At 42.7% G+C, this 18,869-nt stretch overlaps 1 protein-coding gene across 4 annotated transcripts in view; it reads left to right on the top strand.

Annotated features, from left to right (window-relative positions):
- The window catches only part of PAX3 (paired box 3), a 129,967-nt gene that overhangs the window by 75,175 nt on the left and 35,923 nt on the right, over positions 1-18,869 (top strand). The window contains exon 5 of one of the 4 annotated variants that reach the window (XM_066619220.1): positions 14,105-14,113. The exons of the other annotated variants lie outside the window; for them this stretch is intronic. Within the exon in view, the coding sequence (XP_066475317.1) occupies positions 14,105-14,113 (9 nt within the window). The remainder of the gene's footprint in view (positions 1-14,104; positions 14,114-18,869) is intronic. 4 annotated transcript variants of the gene reach the window in all.

Below are 18,869 nucleotides of genomic sequence, written 5' to 3'. Positions count from 1 at the left end.
TAACAGGGTAAAAAGGCACTTTTTCAAGTGGTGCCCCTCTTATGTTTAGCAGGGAGAGAATAACCATTCCTTTTCACCCCAGCACAGTGTCTTGAACCAGTCAGGGGCACACTTTTTATTTATTTACTTAATTTTGATTTTGTCTGGCGGGGGGGGGGGGGGGAGAAAAGGCAGGTTTTCCCCCCAATTTTCACTTTTAAAAAAGCTCAGGCATGATGTCACTTCCAGTTGTGACATCGCTTCATTTTGGGCAACATTTTGGGCAACATTTTGAGCTTGGCACCAGGCTACACAATCATTAGCTACGCCACTGGATTGGAGGCACAGAGAAGAAAAAAGGAAGATATATTAAAAACCTTGGGAGAGTATGTTAATATAGCATATAGCAGCTAGAGAGAATCTTTTTGCACTGCAACATGTAATGTAGGCTGGTGGAGTGAGGATGGGTTGCGATGAGATGCATGTGATCAGACAGTCATCTTTGACATGAGGTGCCACAAGGGCATAAGGTGTCACTCTTTTTATCTGTTGAACTATGCTTGTACATCAAGTTACATGTTTGTTCATTCATCATTAATACTGGATGTTCACCTGCTTTTAATTTTCCTTGCTGGTTACAAAGTTTGGGTTTTGAACAGAGGGAAACAACAGCTCTCAGCATCTGTTTACAAACTGCAAATAAATGCAGACAAAGCAGAGGGTATTTACATTAAAAAGGAAGACTTCTGGAGTGCAGTTGCAGCATGGGTACAGTATAAAACATTGGAGGCTCTAGATTTTCCTAACAAAATGTTTAAAAACCTCTTGGATGGGAAGTGATGCACATATGCTGCCAAATGCCCAGATTTTTAGGTTTTTGAATGAGCTATACCAGTGCTTCTCAATTTTTTTACTGCCACAACCCACTTTGGTGGCCACATCATGCCCCAGAATGCATTGTCGCTTCTGGGTAGTGCCCCAGAATGCATTGTCGCTTCTGTGTAGCGCTGGTATGCAACTGTTCTGGCAGATTCCAAGGTCAAACACTACCTAGCGAATTATGTCCACTTTATGCTAATTAGCTCCCCTTTCATTCTCCAACAATGGCCCAAGTTTTCTACAGCAGCACTGCTAGACTCCACCACCAGGGTAGCTCGCCTGTTCAACCTGCAGAGGTCCTCTCTCCTGCCAGCAGACCCTAGCAGGTCTTGGGCACAGCAGCCACACACCAAACTCCAGTGTCTCCAAAGTCCATTCACTAGTTTCTCCTCAAGCTTTTCCTCCTTCTGCTACCCACAAACCCTTCCTGCCTCAGGTGCTGCTTATATCCCTGAGGGCCCTATTGCCTTCAAGTGGCTGCAGCTGTGCACCACACTCTGCTGGATGCCCAGGCCTTACCCTTAAAGGGGCCACTGCTGACACCACATCTACCTCCTCACCAGATCTTCTGCGATTCCAATACAGCAGCCCACTTAGTTAACCGTGCCATGTCCCAGAATGCCTTGGGACTCCCAGTTAGTGCTATCATGCTGCCCACCAAAAACTGGGTAATAACCCACTGAGCTAAACCATTTGTGGCTCCTGGGAGAACCTCACATGAATCCACCCCCCACATTCTCTCCACATAGAAAACTAGCAGGTTAGGAAAAAGGCTAGGCTAAAAGTCTTCTCCCTCTGTTCTAATTCTCTGTGTGGAGAATTTGATGTGTTTATAAAAATTCATGTGAACCTGTAGTCTGATATATCACCTGTAGCAGTGGCGTCACTAGGATTCGCATCACTCGGTGCAGGAGGCCTGCGCATCACCCCATGCAGTGGGCAGGGCAATGCCCCAGGTGGTGGGTGTGGAGATGTACCATTGCCCCACCCCCACTGGTTTTTTGGCTGTACCTTTTGTTAGAACACAGATGTTTCAATGTGGTTTGTTTCATTGCATTCTGCATGAAATTACACATTGATTGATATATAACACGATATTATTATTCCTCCAAACTCTGATTTTAGTGATTTTGAAAACTTGTAGTCTCTCACACACACACTTTACTAACTACTTACTGTCAACTTACTAACACTTTATTGCAGCAGTTCTCAAACTTTTAGCACTGGGACCCACTTTTTAGAATGACAATCTGTCCAGGACCCATTGGAAGTGATGTCATGGCCAGAAGTGACATCATCAACCAATTAAAATAAATAATTATAAATAATTAAATTAAAATAAAATAATTAAATAAGGGGGAGCCAGTCCTGTTCCACCAAGTGAATCTACTCTGAAGTAAATCCTACTGTGGTCAATGGGGCATACTCTCAGGAAAGTGTGGGTAGGATTGCAGTTGTGAGCCCAATCCTATGCCTGTCTACTCTGAAGTAAGTCCCATAGTGGTCAATGGGGCTTACTCTGTAGTCTGCCTGCAATAACAACCCCCCAAAATAATCAGTGAGATTTCCAGCCCTCCCCAGTGCCCAGTTTAAAGTTCTTCTATTTCAGGCATATCAAGATAAAGACCCACCTGGCTTTGCAAGTGCAAAATAGAAAACTTTCCCCTTACCATTCAAGCCTCTTTTTTTTTTGGGTGGGAGGCTGCCTTCTGGAGTAGCTCCATCAGATCAGGACCCTTCTGGTGTCCTCACATTCCCCTTTGACTGGCCTGACCACCAGCCAAGGCACGTCTGCCTACTCGCGAGTAAACACGACTGTGAGGCTACTTTGCTTTCCATAGGGCTCCATAGACTGGGAGGGAGGAACCTCCTTCTCCGGTGTTTTTGGGGGCTGCACTCATTGGATGAGGACCATTCTGACATCCTTGGAGCCGCTCAGCCTGCCTCCACTAAGGCAAGTCCGCCTACTCGCGAGTAAACGCGGGCTCAGGCTTGCTGTTGGGAGGGGGGAGCTTCTCGGGTGTTTTTTGGGGGCTGGATTTCCTGGATCGGGACCATTGTGGTGTCCTTGCATTCGTCTCAGCCTGCCCTTGCCTACGGACTATGGAAAGTACACCTACTCGCGAGTAAACGCGCGCTACAGCTCACTTTCATTTTCCATAGGGCTCCATGCATTTTTTCCTTCTGGTTTTTTGGCCATAACTTTTGAATAAAAGAAGCGATTTCAATTCTGTTTTTTGCACTGCACTCCGCTGGCCATTCCGCATACAACGGTGTATGGCATGACGCAGTAGCTCCTAACCTCGCGAAGTTAGCGCGTCCTCCCCCCAGGGTGCGTCACCCCCCCAGGACATCACCTGGTGCAGCCCACCCACACACACACGCACCCTCCTAGTGATGCTAGTGACCTGTAGGGATATAGCCCAGATTGAAGTGAATAATTTCAATAAAAATTAAGACTAATTGAGAGCAATGGAACCTGCATTAGCCAGGACTAAAGCTCTTTTCATGTGTTTAAAATATGTACAATAAGTACATGGGATGAAGATCAGGATTGGCTTGCTGTCTCTAACCCCACCAGTTCATTATTCTATGATACCCTGTAAAATGTGTACACAGGAATGACAAACATATGGAAGTCATTGGTAGGAATGATGAGAATGATCCCTGTACATATTTATTGTACGTAATTTTTTGATAATGTGAAAATGTCTTACAGTGAAATCCTGTGCATGCCTTCTTAGAAGTAAGTCTCACTGATTTCAATATGATTTACTCCCTGGTAAGTGTATATAAAATTGCGACCTTAGTTTAATCAATTTTAAAGTTATTTAGGTTGCCTGATTGGCACTTGACAGGCGCTCCCTAGTCTCCTGGTGCCATAAATCTGCTTTAGGGCACATTTTGGCATCCAGCGCTGTCACTAGGTCTCCATGCCCAGGCTGGGAGGGTTCAGGATTGGGCCTTTAGAACCTTCTTTAGTCCTTTCTTTCCTGCTCATATGCCCTCAATAAGTGGTTCCCAAATGTTTTACAGCTTTTGTGTCTATGGTGATTGGGCAGCAGTGTTCCCCCCAAGCGACAGGTTGTTTAATCCTTGATGCACATAGTCTAATCTGCCTTGTCAGTTTCATGACCTACCCAAAATTGGATCGTGACCCACTGATGGGCCATGGACCCACAGTTTGGGAACTGCTGCCCTAGATCAAAGCTATGGGTACAGTGAGATGTCCATACTCAGCTCACCTTTTAAATACTGAAATAGTTCCTGGAGGGGGTCTGTTTCAGTTCAAGATTATAGTGGTAGGCAGTGGAGATTAACTCTTTCTTCCCTCCCATTTTCCCAGTACAGATCATTCCATCTTGCTTGGTGCCCTATGGGAAAGAACATATAGATCCTATATGGGTACCTGCATGTTTTCCCAAAGGGCAAAAAGCAGCTTGGTGGAGGGTGATTTTCTTCCAAAAAAAAAAAAAGTCACAGGAGCATGACAGAGTTAAACCCTGTTCTCCCAGTACTGCAGTTCCATTTTGAATCTTGAGGGGGAGAGTAGACTGTAGCTGTTGTTGACTGCTTAAAAAACTGCTGGTGATATAATCGCTTATATCTTATCATCAATCCATCTTAACCCAAAATGAAGTATGTGCATCTGCATTTGCTTTCATTATTGATAATCTATTTTGCTTGCAATCTAGTATTCTCTTCTATTTTTACCTTTCCCTCTTATCCAGTTTTAGGACAAAGTGCACTAGAACAGTTATCATGCGTGTATTCTGAAGTCTCATTTAAGTCAGTGGTCACAAGCTGTAAGTCATAAGCAGTCATAACAGTTGAACTGAGGTTTTGGGTGGAGAATAGCAGTACATATTATATATCAGGATTTAAACCAAGAAATTATTTGTATTTAACCTGTTCATTTCCCTTGTCTTGGGAAAGGGCATTCTAAATTCTAGGAATAAAGTAGGTAACAGATTGTACAGAAAGATTTCCAGAAGACTAAACACAAAAGAAACTTTCACCTCCTTCATTTGTAGACAAAACTTTGTGAGGATTAACCTTCTGAATTTCAAATGCAGAAGAGCTTAAGAGGAAACCCAAATACCTTCTATGCACTTGCCAGGAACATACATCGAATAAGTTGCCTTTACCGTCTTGCAAGGTCAATATCAATTCATGAGCAAATGGTTTGCAATTGGGGAGGAGGAAAAAAAAGATTTAATACCTTGAGAAACACTGTTTATCTGGGCAGCAGGATGGATCATACTGTAAAATGAACAATAATAACAAGTAAGCAAACAAAATTACATTTATAGCTCACCTGCCAGAAGAAAAAAAATTTTTGGCTGCTCAATTTTTTGTCTCACTCTCTGGATAAAGGATGTCATCCCATAAGACATCAGGATGATGTCATCCTGATCAGTGGGCACTCAGATATTGTTACAGCTGGCCAAAGTGCTTGTTGTTTGACCCAATTGCAGCTTCAATCATTTTTTTTTTTTTTTTTTCAGAAAAGCAGAGTAACTAAAAAACTGTCCTATTGAGAGAACTTCTCAGACTTCTGAAGTGCTGAGTTTCCCTAATTCTAACCAGTAGCTAAGCTAAACATTACCAGGAAGAATTTTTTTATTTTAAAATTTGTTGCAGGGCCCCCTATTTGGATGTTGGTGATTCTCATGATTAAGAATATTTATAAGCTGCTTTGAAGAATTGTGACAGCCTGTTTTTTGCATCTGAAGCTAATAGCCGCTCTGCAGATGTGCAGCTTGGATTGAGACCGTGGCACAGGAAGAAAAGGTTAGGATTCCCCCTTCCCCTTGTACTGGTGCAGAATGAGGGGCTCTTGTAGCTGCTTTTAGAAAAAGAATAGTAGAGGAGATCTACTTTGAGGAGAGCCTTTGGCCCCAAGAGGAAACAAACAGCTTATGCTGGTAACCTGCTTTGGAATCAGGACCAAGCAGTTCAGTAGAAGGCCAAAGAGCAAAGCCATAAAGACCCATTTTATACACTTCGGCCACAATCCTAACCCAGTACTGACATGAGGGCACTGCAACTCCGAGATAAGGAAACAAACATTGCCTTACCTAGAGGAGGCCTCCATGACTGCCCCCCCCCCCAACTGCAGGATACAGCACAGGTATGCCAGTGCTGGAAAGTTGGTTAGGATTGCGCCCTTTTATATTTAGCACCAACACCATATATTCTTATCTATGCCCAGCCTCAGAAAAAGCCTCATGCAACAACCCAGAGAATGGCTTATGATACACTAGTTCAGGGGTGTCCAAAGTTTTTGGCAGGAGGGCCACATCGTCTCTCAGACACTGTGTCAGGGGCCAAGGAAAAAAAGAATTAATTTATATTTAAAATTTGAATAAATTTACATAAGTTTACATAAATGAATATATTAAAGGTGAACTTATATGAATGATTGAAGGTCTTGCAATAGCTCAAGGCCTATAAAAGGCCTTGCACAAAGCAAGGCCAGCCTTTGCTGCTGCATCACAGATGTGAAACAACAAGCAGTGGAGGGAGCCCTCATCCCACAGCTCACGCGAGAGGTCAGACAGTCTCCCTCAAGCTGAGAGCAGTTGTGTCGGGCCAGTGTGGGCTCTAACAAATCTCCGGAGGGCCAGAGGCTCATTGGAGACTGGGGGCTCCCTGAGGGCCACATTGAGAGGCCTTGGGCCGCAAGTGGCCCCAGGGCCAGGGTTTAGGCACCCCTGCACTAGTTGATCCATAGCTCTCTCCATGGCTCAGGTGTGATTTCAGTAATAGGACTCAGCCCAGTTGCATTTCCTGAAATGATATACGAGTGCCTCAGAGCATGTGCAGGGGCAACTACAACCTACACTATTATATCTGGTATTTGCTTTAAGGCCTGCTAAGGCAGAAGGCTAATTTGCAGACAAATTTAAGCTCCAGTAACTCTTTAGACATGAAAGCCTGAACATAATGTACATAACCCACAATTAGTAGTGTATTATTACACAATTATAATAATTGCAGTAGCTATTGGCATAGCATTTTTAGAGGCTCATTGTGTGTTAAGGCTACAGGTGTTAAGGCTACAGTTTGAATTTTCAGAGGTTCGTTATCACCAGTATTATATTAACCCCACTAAGCAGAATGTAACTGCAATGAATCTGTTCGCCACAAGTAAAGTAAACTACACCTGTAACACTCTAAAGTGCTACAGTATAAACGATAACTTTTATAACAATGCAGCATCATATATGCATCTCAAGGAAAAACATTGATTAGCCGGCGTATTGCTCCCTCTCTTGCCTGACCTTTGCTCTCTTTGTTCCTTTATTATGAGTTATGTGCAGTGTTTCCTCAAACTGTGGGTTGAGACCCACTACGTGGGTCATGAACCAATTTCAGATGGGTCCCCATTCATTTCAATATTTTATTTTTAATATATTAGACCTGATGGTGCCATGGTATGTGACTGCATTTGGGGAAATCACAGATCTGTACTTTAAACAGGCTACTATGTATATGCTTTTAACAACGATAGTCAGTGGGGCTTATTCCTGGGTTAGTGTGGGTAGGATTGCAACCTAGGATTGTTAAAACTTTTCCTGCTTGATAACGTCACTTCCAGTCATGACGTCACTTCCGGGGGTCCTGACAGATTCTCATTAAAAAGTGGGTCCCGGTGCTAAAGGTTTGAGAACCACTGGATGTTGGAATGGCTGCATTATATTTTCATAGCAGGAGATGCACCTGGGCGCATACCGAGGGGTCATATTGGTGAGTTCAAGCAATATTGCTGGAATATAGTTGGCAGAGAGGTTACATCAGAGAGAGGCAGGTTTAAATGCTAAGTGCAAATGCAGCCACCCCAGTTACTGCTTTTTTGCCTCTGTGTAAAAGGGTAGATTGAGAGTAATTTTAGTCAGTTCTGGGCAAGCTGAAATGAATTAATATTCAAAACAGGCCACACAACTATGAAGCCAAAAGTCCATGGGAACTGCTGATATTACAAAGATGTTAATGGCAATCTAAAGTAACAGTGATTTGTAAGGGGTGATGTCATTCTTAGCGAAAATCTTTGGGGAATATATCTGACTTGGGATCAAGCAGAGAAGCATGTTCTTTTTCAAAGGGGCCAGGCTTATTTATTCATTTATTATTTATGGAATGTGTTGGTTACTTTTGAACAGGGAAAAAAACTCATAATTTAAATCCTTACCTAAAATGTTTAAATATTAGCTTTTTGACTACTGTTATAGCCAGACAGCTACTATAGCCCAATCTTTAACTCCTGATCACCCTATGCCAGCATTGACGCCTGCCATATGTAGCTATGTGCTTTCCAGCTCCACCTTCTGCCCCCACATTGCCAATGTGGGCACCCTTTGTTGGAGCCCCTGGGGCACTGGCACTCTTCTGCCTGTCACTTGATGGCATGTAAGGGGCTTTCATTGCCACCGGTACTGAGAGTTCAGACCATTCATGAGATCCTGAGACAGTTTCCCATTCATAATCTGAATCTTCTGTACTGCAGCGATGGGACTCTGTTGGGATTGTTATAACTATTCTAAGGCTGATTCTCAATGCCGGTGTCTAGTGAGCCACATAATAATAGAATTTTGGAGCTGAGAACCATCACCAAGACTATTCTGTGGGCACCTGCTGTTCAGATATAACCTTATAAGGAAGATTCATCTTGGCAAGTCTTAGATATGAGATCTGTACGTAATAGTTTAGATGTAGGGGCCAAGGCCTGCATGTATGAGGAAGGAGTTGAACAGTTACCCATTGCCATCTTCTAGGTACAGTCTATTAAGAACAAATCAAATTATTCAAGAGCAATAATCATATCTTTGCTCAACAATGTCAAAGAATCCCAAAAGCTCCAGTGATATTTAGACCCGGGTATGGGAGGGAGTGATCTTGAATGAGAATCTCTGAATGTGGTTTTTGAGTTTGTTATTCTCTGTCTAGCGATTGATAGGAAAAATGGCACCTCATTGATCTCGTTAGAGTTTTCTGACCCCGTTTGAATAGCTGACCATGTTAATGCTGCAGAAGCAGGAGCTGCTTGATATTCACAAGACCGTTCTTGTTCATGGCCAACTGGATCTAGAAAAATGTGGTTAAATGCCTGCCATCAAGTGCAGGGTTCAACCTTCAGCAAGTGTTGGCAAGTATGATTTTTTTTTTTTCCCCACTACTCAGCAACACACACTGAATACAAGCTGGAAGCTTGCACAATTGAACAGTTGTGTGAGTCAGACCTAAAATGACGACACTGTAATGGGAGAAGCGAACATTCAGATGAACTCCCAATATTCTGAGTCACCATGGTTGGGTTACAAGGTAGGAATGAAACTTCACCAGCAGGGATGGCATCAGGGGTCATTTGGTTCACACATTGGTCAAGGCCCATGCCTATCAGAAGGCTTACTTGGCCAGCTCAGTCCTAGTACCCTTGATACCAGTAGCAGTGATCACACCCAAAGTATCATCAAGGAGTGGGTGGGGAGCATCATGGGTGGGGGGTTCCAGTGCAGGGCCTTGCCCCAGGGCATCCAGCAACTCAGACGTGCTTTCTTCTGTGTTCACAGATATTCCAAGTATGTCTATCATTCCTACTTTGTGTGTTGGCTATGACCAATGCCAGTCTACCTATGGTAGTTGTGTTTGTTATGTAAATGTGGAGCCACCCTAAAAGAAAAGATAGCATCCTCTCATTTTGATAGCAGAAAACCAACAATGCAGCTTGGGTTTATTCCAGCATTTCTCAACCAGTGGTACTCGTACTTGAAGTAGTGATACTTGATATAATACTTATGATATGATACTCAGTGATACTTGAGGTAGTGTCTGGTGATATGCATGGGACCCCCCGAGACCTTCGCCACCTGGCTGCGAGACCAGCAATGCAACATTACAAGCAGTGGTAGGAGGCTTAGCTTGGCTAGCAGAGCTCCAGCATGTGCTTTTCACATGCTTGAAAAAGCCCTCTCATCTGCCCTGAGCCTCTTACCCGTGTTTGCTTTGTTGTATCTGGCCTCCCAATCCAGAGGTAACTGGCGATGACAGTGTCACCAGTGTTACTTCCAGTGGCATTTCCAATGGATGGACCATGCAAAGTGGTACGACGGGGACAAATGTTGAGAAATGCTGGCTGATTATATGGTATGAACTACCAGGCACAAACAGATGACCAGTATAGTACCAGCAACCGGAATGTGCACTTAAGATTGTAGCAGTGTGCTAAATGCATTTTTGAATGCTTTGAACATGCTCATGCAACCATGTGCTTAATGGGGTTTCATTTGGATATTGGAACTTACGTGACATATCTGGTACTAATCTCTGCTGTTCCCTGTTTGGCACATCTTCTATTGGAAGCCTGTCAACCTTACAATACAGCAATAGTGTTGCTAGCTCCATACAATATGTGTCGCAAAGTATCCGTACAAACAAAGTCTGTGTTTAGGTGGAAGTGTGAATGGTTGTTTGCTGTTATGAGTATGCCCCATGACGATTTCATTCAAGATTGTGTGCCGTCCTAAGCAGAGCTGAACTGCCACCTATTTTATTTAAAATGGGATGTCTTCCTTTTGCTACTATCTGGCTTTAAAATAAAACACACTCAAACCAATTAATGACGCAGAACACTTTTGCGTTTGCATATTATTTTGAGGTTTAAGATATTGCATCTATACATACAAGTGTGAATGTGAACGGTCCTTTTATCGGCTCAGTGCTGTGCTTCCATTCTCTTTGAAGCCATGAGCTGTTACATTAAAAAAAAAATCACACTCAAATGGTAGGTTGTAACTGCATCAGAGTGTGCCGGCAAAACCGTCTCGGCATAAGTGTTAATATGCACAGTCATTTTAAGCATGAAATGGTTTAACTAATGATTTATCTCGCCCACTGCTGTGCTGTGGGCAGCTGTATGATTGGTCTCTTTAGCAAGTCAAGTAATTTCTTTAACAAAATGTGAACGCACAGATGGGCCGTAAGCTGTCAGTTAACTATTATTGTGTGGGCATCTGCTTGCTTTCAATGTACTGCTTGATGTATTCAGCCACTTACTTAGCTTCGGCCTTCTGAAAAGCGGAGCCTACTCTGATTGGCAAATAAAATGTTCATTTGTCTCTTCTTCCTATTGTTTTGTTTTGGTAACACATGTCAGCAACTCAATTACCCAGTTCATTAACAGCTCCCAATGGTCACGATGGCCGGCCCATGATAAGAAGACTGATTGTGGCACATATGGGCAATAAGAGCTCGTCTCTTGGCAATTGTAAATAAAAATCACTCTTGGTCTTTTCCTTTTGCCCCAGCTACTGTTTTCTTTTCCCCTTCCCATGCAAAGAGCATTTACTGGTCAAAGGCCTCTTCTTCAGAAAGTAACATTTGCAGCTAAATCAATTACTCTTCCCATTTAATTATGAACTTTTTCAGGGCAAAGCTTAGCATAACAGAGCTTATTCTCCAAGATATTTGTAAAAGAAGAATTGCTTATTAATTGAGGCATTTCATTAAACAGCGGAACACCTTCTCGACTCTTGAGTTTCTTTCTTTCCATGAAAACCTTGTCAGTGGAATGTCATCATATTAATTAAAAGATTTGGAATGTTGTTTGTATGTCTTTTGCAAAAAGTTTTCAAAGAGGAGCATGTGTTTAAGGTGGTTAGGAGTTGGAGATTTATACTTGGTTTTGGTCAGAGTGAAACCTAGCAATGTATTAAATAGTGTGAAAGTAGTTTTCAGCACATTCAGGTGAGTGACATTTAACTGAACTATTTGAAATGAATCACAGTTAGCACCGCTAAAGACTGTAGAACTTAATCAGTGTAATTCCAACAACTTTGATTTAGTTAAATTATGGAGCATGTTATTAGCTCATTATCAGCATTTCTTCATGTTGTTGTTTGGTTTTTTTTACCAGAATTTCACTGTGAACCAACTAACTAAACATTACCATTTTCAGACTCTGATGACTTTAAGATTTTACATAAAACCAAGCTGCTCTCTTTTATCTCCATCTCCTGAAATTGGGACAAGTTATTCGTTTTCAGTTAAATGTTTACAAGGCTGTAAACATGGTTTCTTTCTAAAAAAATACAGCATTCCCACCCGGCCCTTTAGCTTCTGTTAAAGAGTTGTCACAGTGTGGCAGTTTATAACAGCAGGATCAGAAGTCAAAATCCATTCATTTACGTTTTAGTGTAAAATTTAAACAATTATTTGGAGGTAAATCCTTTGATTGCAACAGATCTGATTTCGTTACTCATTCTGTGCTCACTTATCTAGGAGGTAGACCACTGAATTAAATGAGACTGACTTCTGACTGAACATGGTTCAAACCTCAAAACCAGTCAAATGTGTTTGTAATTTTTTAGATATGTAAAGCAGTTCTTACTTTTTAAAGAACTGTAGGAGTGATCTGGTAGTTTTTTTTTTCACTTGAAAAAAGAAAAACCTAGCCACTATATTTGGTATCAAGAAATCACACCAGTATTTCTATAAGAAGTTTCATCATTGTTATTGACCATACATCTCTAGTTGACCTCTTTAATGGACATGAAGCTATGGCAACCCTAGCAGCATATGCATGCAGCATTAGGATTTGACATTAGCTGTTGACAAGTATAAAATAGTCTGTAAGGATGGAAATCAGGATGGCAGTGCCCATTGCACTGAGCAGACTATCTGCTTTAACCCCTGCTGAGGGGCTCCCTTGGGAAGTTGTACTATTGATTGAATATCTTGTTCAGTCTCAAGTCAAGTCTCCCCAGATAAGGACTAGATAGGATGATATCTTGTCCTAAAGAATACAGTACACATTACAAGGTTGAACTGCACTCAGTCAAGAAGAACTTCACTCATTTTAGTTCAGGAGCGCAGGATAGAGAATGTGTGGCACCGAAGTAGTTGTTCCCCTGCAAGGATGATGCCAAGTTTTGGCAGGGCTGCAAAATGCACATCCAGGAGGTTCACTCATGTACAGTTTGGTGTGGCAGATATATTGGGTGAACACCTGGATAAAGACTTTGAGAAGGTAATTAAAAACTGTGAGGTCACCAGGTCTATACATCAGTAGACCTCAGTACTGGCACTTCTTCATCCATGGCCCCAGGAGCGGCAGGGCCAATGCAGAGAATTTGTGTGCGCCCCCCCCACTCACCAAGCAGCTGTGGCTAGCCAAGTGCTGATTGTGCCATGCGTGAAGCATGGCACCCACAAATTGTTGCTGGGGATGACATCACCTCCAACTGCTTCCAGGAGGTCCATTTTGAGCCATATGAATACAGGGGTGGGTAGGAGGACTGACACAGTGCTTTGCTTATTGCACCTTGACTTGGACAATTCCATGCTGGAGGGGTGCAGGGCCCCTCTAAAGTGTGGAACCCAATTTGACCAAATTGCCTGAAAGGCTGGTCCTGCACGGAAGTGCCCAGAACAAATATAGGAGTCATTATACGTAGACTTGATTTCCTGTAGGAAAAAGGATTAATTAATTAATTAATTAATTTATTTATTTATTTATTTATTTATTTATTTATTTGCCACCTTTCTCTGTTTTTAAATGTTATTCAAGGTGGTTTACGTATGTAGCCCCCATATTTTATACCACATTTTTTTCAATGGGGTTTCTACAATGTTATTCTTTGACAGGAACTCACAGAACCTTCAGTCACCAGATATTTCCCTTCACAACATGGTTATCTTCTGTCAGGAGCAATCTTCAGCAGCTTTGGCTGTTGTATTAGATGCCCTCCTGTTCTTGAGAAAAAACTGGGGCAAGATAGATCTGACCACATCCATGTATGCCCTGGTTACTTTTATCCAGGTCACTGTCTTTAAAAAGAATCCAGAAAGTTCAGTTGTTTCAGAATTGTTATCTGGTGTGGTCCATTCAGAGCAACTCTTTGGGGGATGATTTATTGTATGGCCCTGTTCAAAGTGCTGGTCTTGATCTTTCAATCCTTAAATGTTCTGGAGCCAGGTACCTAAAGGACCAATCTAATGCACATATACTAAGAAGTAAGTTCCACTTTGTTAAATGGGGCTTATTCCCAGAATCGTATGCATAGAATTACAATCTGATGGCCCAGTCTAACGGGGGGCTTGCAAGGCAGGAACTAGCATTGCAGCAGCACCAAGGTATTTTATGGCTTCTGCAAAAGGCAACAAGCCATTTTGCGCAACTGGACTGCCATGTTACAAGTGGCAAGCAGCTGTGGCCAGTGGCCAGTGGCCTTGCAATGATCTCCAGCACCAGTAAGTCAGTGTGGGGGTAGGAAGGAGGCAAGAGGTGGGCAGAATGGGTTGGTGAGAGGAAGTAACAGAGAGGAGGGCACAGAGGGGCAGAAGCTTAAGAATGGAAAGGGGACATACTGGTGGTGATGGAAGCTCTACCAATATCCTATCCTTCTTCCCAGACTCAATCCACCTCCCAAGTCCACTTGGATTTGTGCCTGCTAAATTACTGGCGCAGGTATGAGTAAACCCAGCAGGGGCAGCAGAGGCTGTCTCTGGGCAAAGGAACAAATGTTCCCTTGCCTGAGGAGACCTCCAGGACTGTCCTCTGCCACAGGATGCAGTGCGCTCTCAGGTTTGTGTGCCCAGGTTTCAGAGCGCCCCCCCCATGGCTCATAGTGCGCACTGGGGGAGGGTGTTCAATGGGATTGAGTATTTGTGGATACAGATCAGCAATAGAAGTTCTGTGCCCCTACTGTCTGAAGCACAGCAGGTAGAAACATATTTTTGTTGTGCCGACCAGACTCCCTGAAGGTCTTTCTACCAAAATGCAGAATAAATCATATTTTAATAAGTGTTCCTGTACAGGTACTCCTCCCTGACTTAACATAAGGCTTCTATTCCGGCCACTCTTCTGTAAGTTGGCTTCTATATGTAGGATGTCTTTCTGCACATGTGCAGCTCTGTGGAAAGGTTTGGGATGAGCGGGGAAAGAGCTGTGTGCAGTGAAGATGTGCAGTACATATTGTTGTGACTTATGGAATGCTTTGCATATGTTCAAAATTACATAAACTGGGGCTTACATAAGTCATGGACTTTCTGTAGTTACTTTTTCCCCCCTCCTCTCCAATTGAGATCTGAAATGGAAAGCTACTTCTGTGCTGTGATAAGCTATCAGTTGTGGAGAGCATTTACATTAGAGCAGTTGCAAACCATGCTTACTGTGACCCTTGTAGGCCACTGGAGAAGAGGTTCCAGCCCTGCTCACATAACATGTCCAGGAAATGGACACCGGTGGTGGATTGCATCTGCTGGTGCTGACTTTAGAGCAGAGTTCTCCAAACTTTTTGGCCGGAGGGCCTCATGAAATATCTGGCACAGTGCTGAGGGCTGGAAAAAAATTTAAACACTGTATAAAATTTAAATAAATAGAGATGGAACTTAGATGAGTGAATAAATGAATGAGTGGGCTCATTCACTCAGCCTCTCTGGCCCTCAGAACACCCTCCAGATGCAATCAGAGCACAGCTCTGGTCATGTTCAGTCGAATGGGCCAGAGGCTTTCAGGGGACAAGAGGCTGGCTGCGGGCCAGATAGAGGCTCGCTGCGGGACACATCTGGCCCCCAGGCCGGGGTTTGGAGACCCCTGGTTTAGAGGAAGGTTTGACCAGAACCACAACTATGATGCCCACTTTTTGCAGGATTCTTGGTCTTACTGAAGTTGTCTACACATGTACAGATTCAGAACTTCCACGGAATGTGCAGATATTAGAGTAAGGTCAGTGAGCACTGTCCAACTTTCCCCTGTTCCCATCTTCATATCTGTGGATAAGTTACATGAGCAGGGCTATTTCTGCATTTGTGGCACACATGTAACACAAGATCTAATTAATTACATGTTATATAGTTCACTCCGTTTCTGCCCTAGGAAAAGATTTTTATCTAACCTGTTAGCTAGAACATGATTTTGAGACAGTGTTATCCAAACACACTGATAAAGGCAAGTATGTTTCGTGTTAAGTGGCTATCTTTGCTGTACAAGTTCCCAAAAATCAGAAAGAATTTTGTTTCGAAGTAGAATGCAATTTATTTTTAAGAAGACTGATCTACATTTTGGTATGGTGTGGAAGCCTGTTGATAACAATCTTTTTTTGTTCTGCATTTTGTACTTCAAGCTGTGTAGTCAGCTGTGATTAAATACTGTACATCTTCTGCCTTGTTATGACCTAGAATTCAAAAACAAAGACTGATATGATCTATAAAGAGGCACCACAAGGGCCAGATGAATGATGGGACTTCTTTTCTATGTCCACTTTATCAGTCCCGGGAGGTGGGTGTGGGGGAATATTGAGAAGGAATCAGTAGCATACCCGGGGGGGGCAAAACAGTAAGTACTGCAGGCACTGCAATGTGCTGTGAAAGCAGCCCCTCCCACTCTGCATCAGAGCCATTCTGGACAGCAAAGGCAGTGAACAAGCACTTGCTGAACCAAACGGCACCTCCTGCGCATTGCTATCGCTGTCCAGAATAGCTCCGACGGTGAGTGGGAGGGGCCGCTTACATGGCATGTTGCAGCACTTGTAGTACTTACCATTTTGCCCCCCTCTAGCTATACTACTGGAAGAAATCCTTTAGTTTGCCCCACTGAGGTGTTTCCTTTTTAAAAAAAAATAAATGCTCATTACTATTACTATGCAAATACCCAACTATACCCAAGTATATCTCACAAAGCCTTAATTATGTTTTTAAATTAGGGCTTCTGTGTTATTTCCTCCCCCCCCCCCCGCATCTCTGCAGTCTGCCTACATGTTTACAAAGCGAGCACTTAAGACATTACTAATTTATTTTAAGCAATCCGTGTGCACTTTTGTTTGAAAAACTCAGGTCTGTCTTGTAAGTGAGGTTCCCATCCAACATTCTTTGTATGGATCTCAGCAATGAGCTGGCAGCAAGTGGTCTAGTAGAGACTGGTCTGTAGAACAGGAGAACTACAGTGGACGTTTTGTCCCTCCTTATTTGATTGTACATTTTCTTCCCTCTCCCCCAGCCCAAAACTGGCCAAACTGAATAATAAAATGCATCAATCCAATGCAATTTTTTTTAAAAAAAAAAACCACAATGAAACGGCAAGCATCTTCCACAATAGAGCATTTAAAAAAATCTGTTTTATTGTCAATAATTGCTTGCAAGCTTCCATATGCTTGCAAAGAATTAAGTCCATCGATTATTCTTGAGCAGGCATGTGAAGGATTTCAACTGATAATTACAAAACCCCCTTTTATTCTCAAAGAATATCATACCGATACAGTATAGGATTTAAATGAGAGCCTCAAAAGACTGGGCAAGAATCCAGAATGCTCACTTGTGAGAATGTGCACAGTGGATATTCTGCTTTGCCGAAAAATGAGCTCCAAGGTCTTTACTACATATAGTAATGTACGTTGGGCGCTTTACACAATGCACAGGTGGCTGCATACTGACATTAGACCTTCTGAACTTGTCTCCTGCTGCCTATCATATTCATAAGTAATCTGTACTCTCCTCCCAGGGTTGTGAGCACTCGGGGAGTTGCTAAGTGTCAGAATGTATTTGTACTATTTTGATTAGTCCAGACCTGGCAGGGGTTTATTTTCTTTTTAATGACCTCTTGCTGTGAATCGGAGCTTTCAAAAGGAGGAGAGAGGAGGCGCGGCAGAGCATTACTGGTGGGAGAGAGAGAGAGAGAGAGAGAGAGAGAGAGAGAGAAGTCAAAGCACTGCTATCTGTGCTGGAGGCAGCCGTGTGCTGAGTAGCTGGCTCTAAATTCCTAATTGTGTTTAAGATTCCAATGGAAATGTTTCCTTAAATGGAAATGCTTGTACAAAACGGTTCAAGGGCCATTTTGTTTTCTTCAGGATGTTTTTCCCCCACCCCATCCCGAGTGGCAAAAGGCTTCCACTAATATTTCTCTATAGTTAAAACTAGCAGTTGGCAAAACCTTTTGGTTAAGACAAACAAAAGTCTAAGCACAAGCTGGAGTGACTTTGCTGACTGCTTGTCTGCACCAAATGTGATTTATTGGAGAACTCCTGAGATGGCTCAGTCTGGACCACAGTTTTAATGGAGGTGGTTTTATTTTTTACATTTTTAAAACATGAACGCTAAGCTCGTTTAATGTTTTAAGATTTAAAACTCTGCTCTCTACCCTAGAGGGAATTAAAAAAAACAACAAAAAAAACTGAAAGGAAGCCTCCAGGTGCTAAAGTCTCTGGACTGAAGAGACATGGATTAACCCCTACAGAGCATCCAGTTCAACCTCCCCTAAAAAAAAAATCCGCACCGTCTCCCCCCTTCTCATCCACTTCAGTTTTCTTTGTGTCTCCTGCATCCTGCTAGGCAGGTGTCAGAGGCCTGAATGCAAGTAAAAGGCCCTGTTGATGGATACCACAGATGGAGCGTGGAAATTGGCAGAATAGGCCCCAGCCACAGGCCATTTCTAAGGACTCAACAAAAGCCGCCAAATAAGTCAACAAAAATCCCAAAGATCACAAAGGGAAAGTGTCATTTGTCATTTACTGTGAGCCCGCAAGGGGGTATCAGCCTTACTGGCACTCCTCCTCCTGCCTTGCACCCGAGTAAACATGATCGAGGTCACTTGCATAGCTTTTGCTACAAAAAGGGTACTGCAGGTCAGAAAGCAGGCAGCAAGCCCACTGCATACCCTCAAACATTCAACAGAAGAAAATAGGTGTATTTGTTTTATGTTATGTCTTATGAAATGAAGGTGAAAACTCCACGAGTCAGCTGTATCAATGTGGTCTGGTGGCATGTCCTGTTCAACAGTTCCCCCCCCCCAAACATTACGTTCCAAGCATAGTTTCTTGGCAAGCTAGAAATGTATAGTTGTCACAACATTCCTCTACTAAAATGCTATACAGTATTCAGAATTTCAAAATTCATAATCTACTTTCTCATTTTTGTTATTTATTTTTATTAATTAAGATATTCATATCCTCCCATACAGTAAGCTAAAAAGACCCCCCCCCCAAAAAAAAACAACCCCTGTACAATCAAAGTATATA

The sequence above is a fragment of the Tiliqua scincoides genome, chromosome 3 (assembly GCF_035046505.1).
Source record: "Tiliqua scincoides isolate rTilSci1 chromosome 3, rTilSci1.hap2, whole genome shotgun sequence".
Taxonomy (NCBI): domain Eukaryota; kingdom Metazoa; phylum Chordata; class Lepidosauria; order Squamata; family Scincidae; genus Tiliqua; species Tiliqua scincoides.
This window is presented reverse-complemented; position numbering and strand designations above follow the sequence as displayed.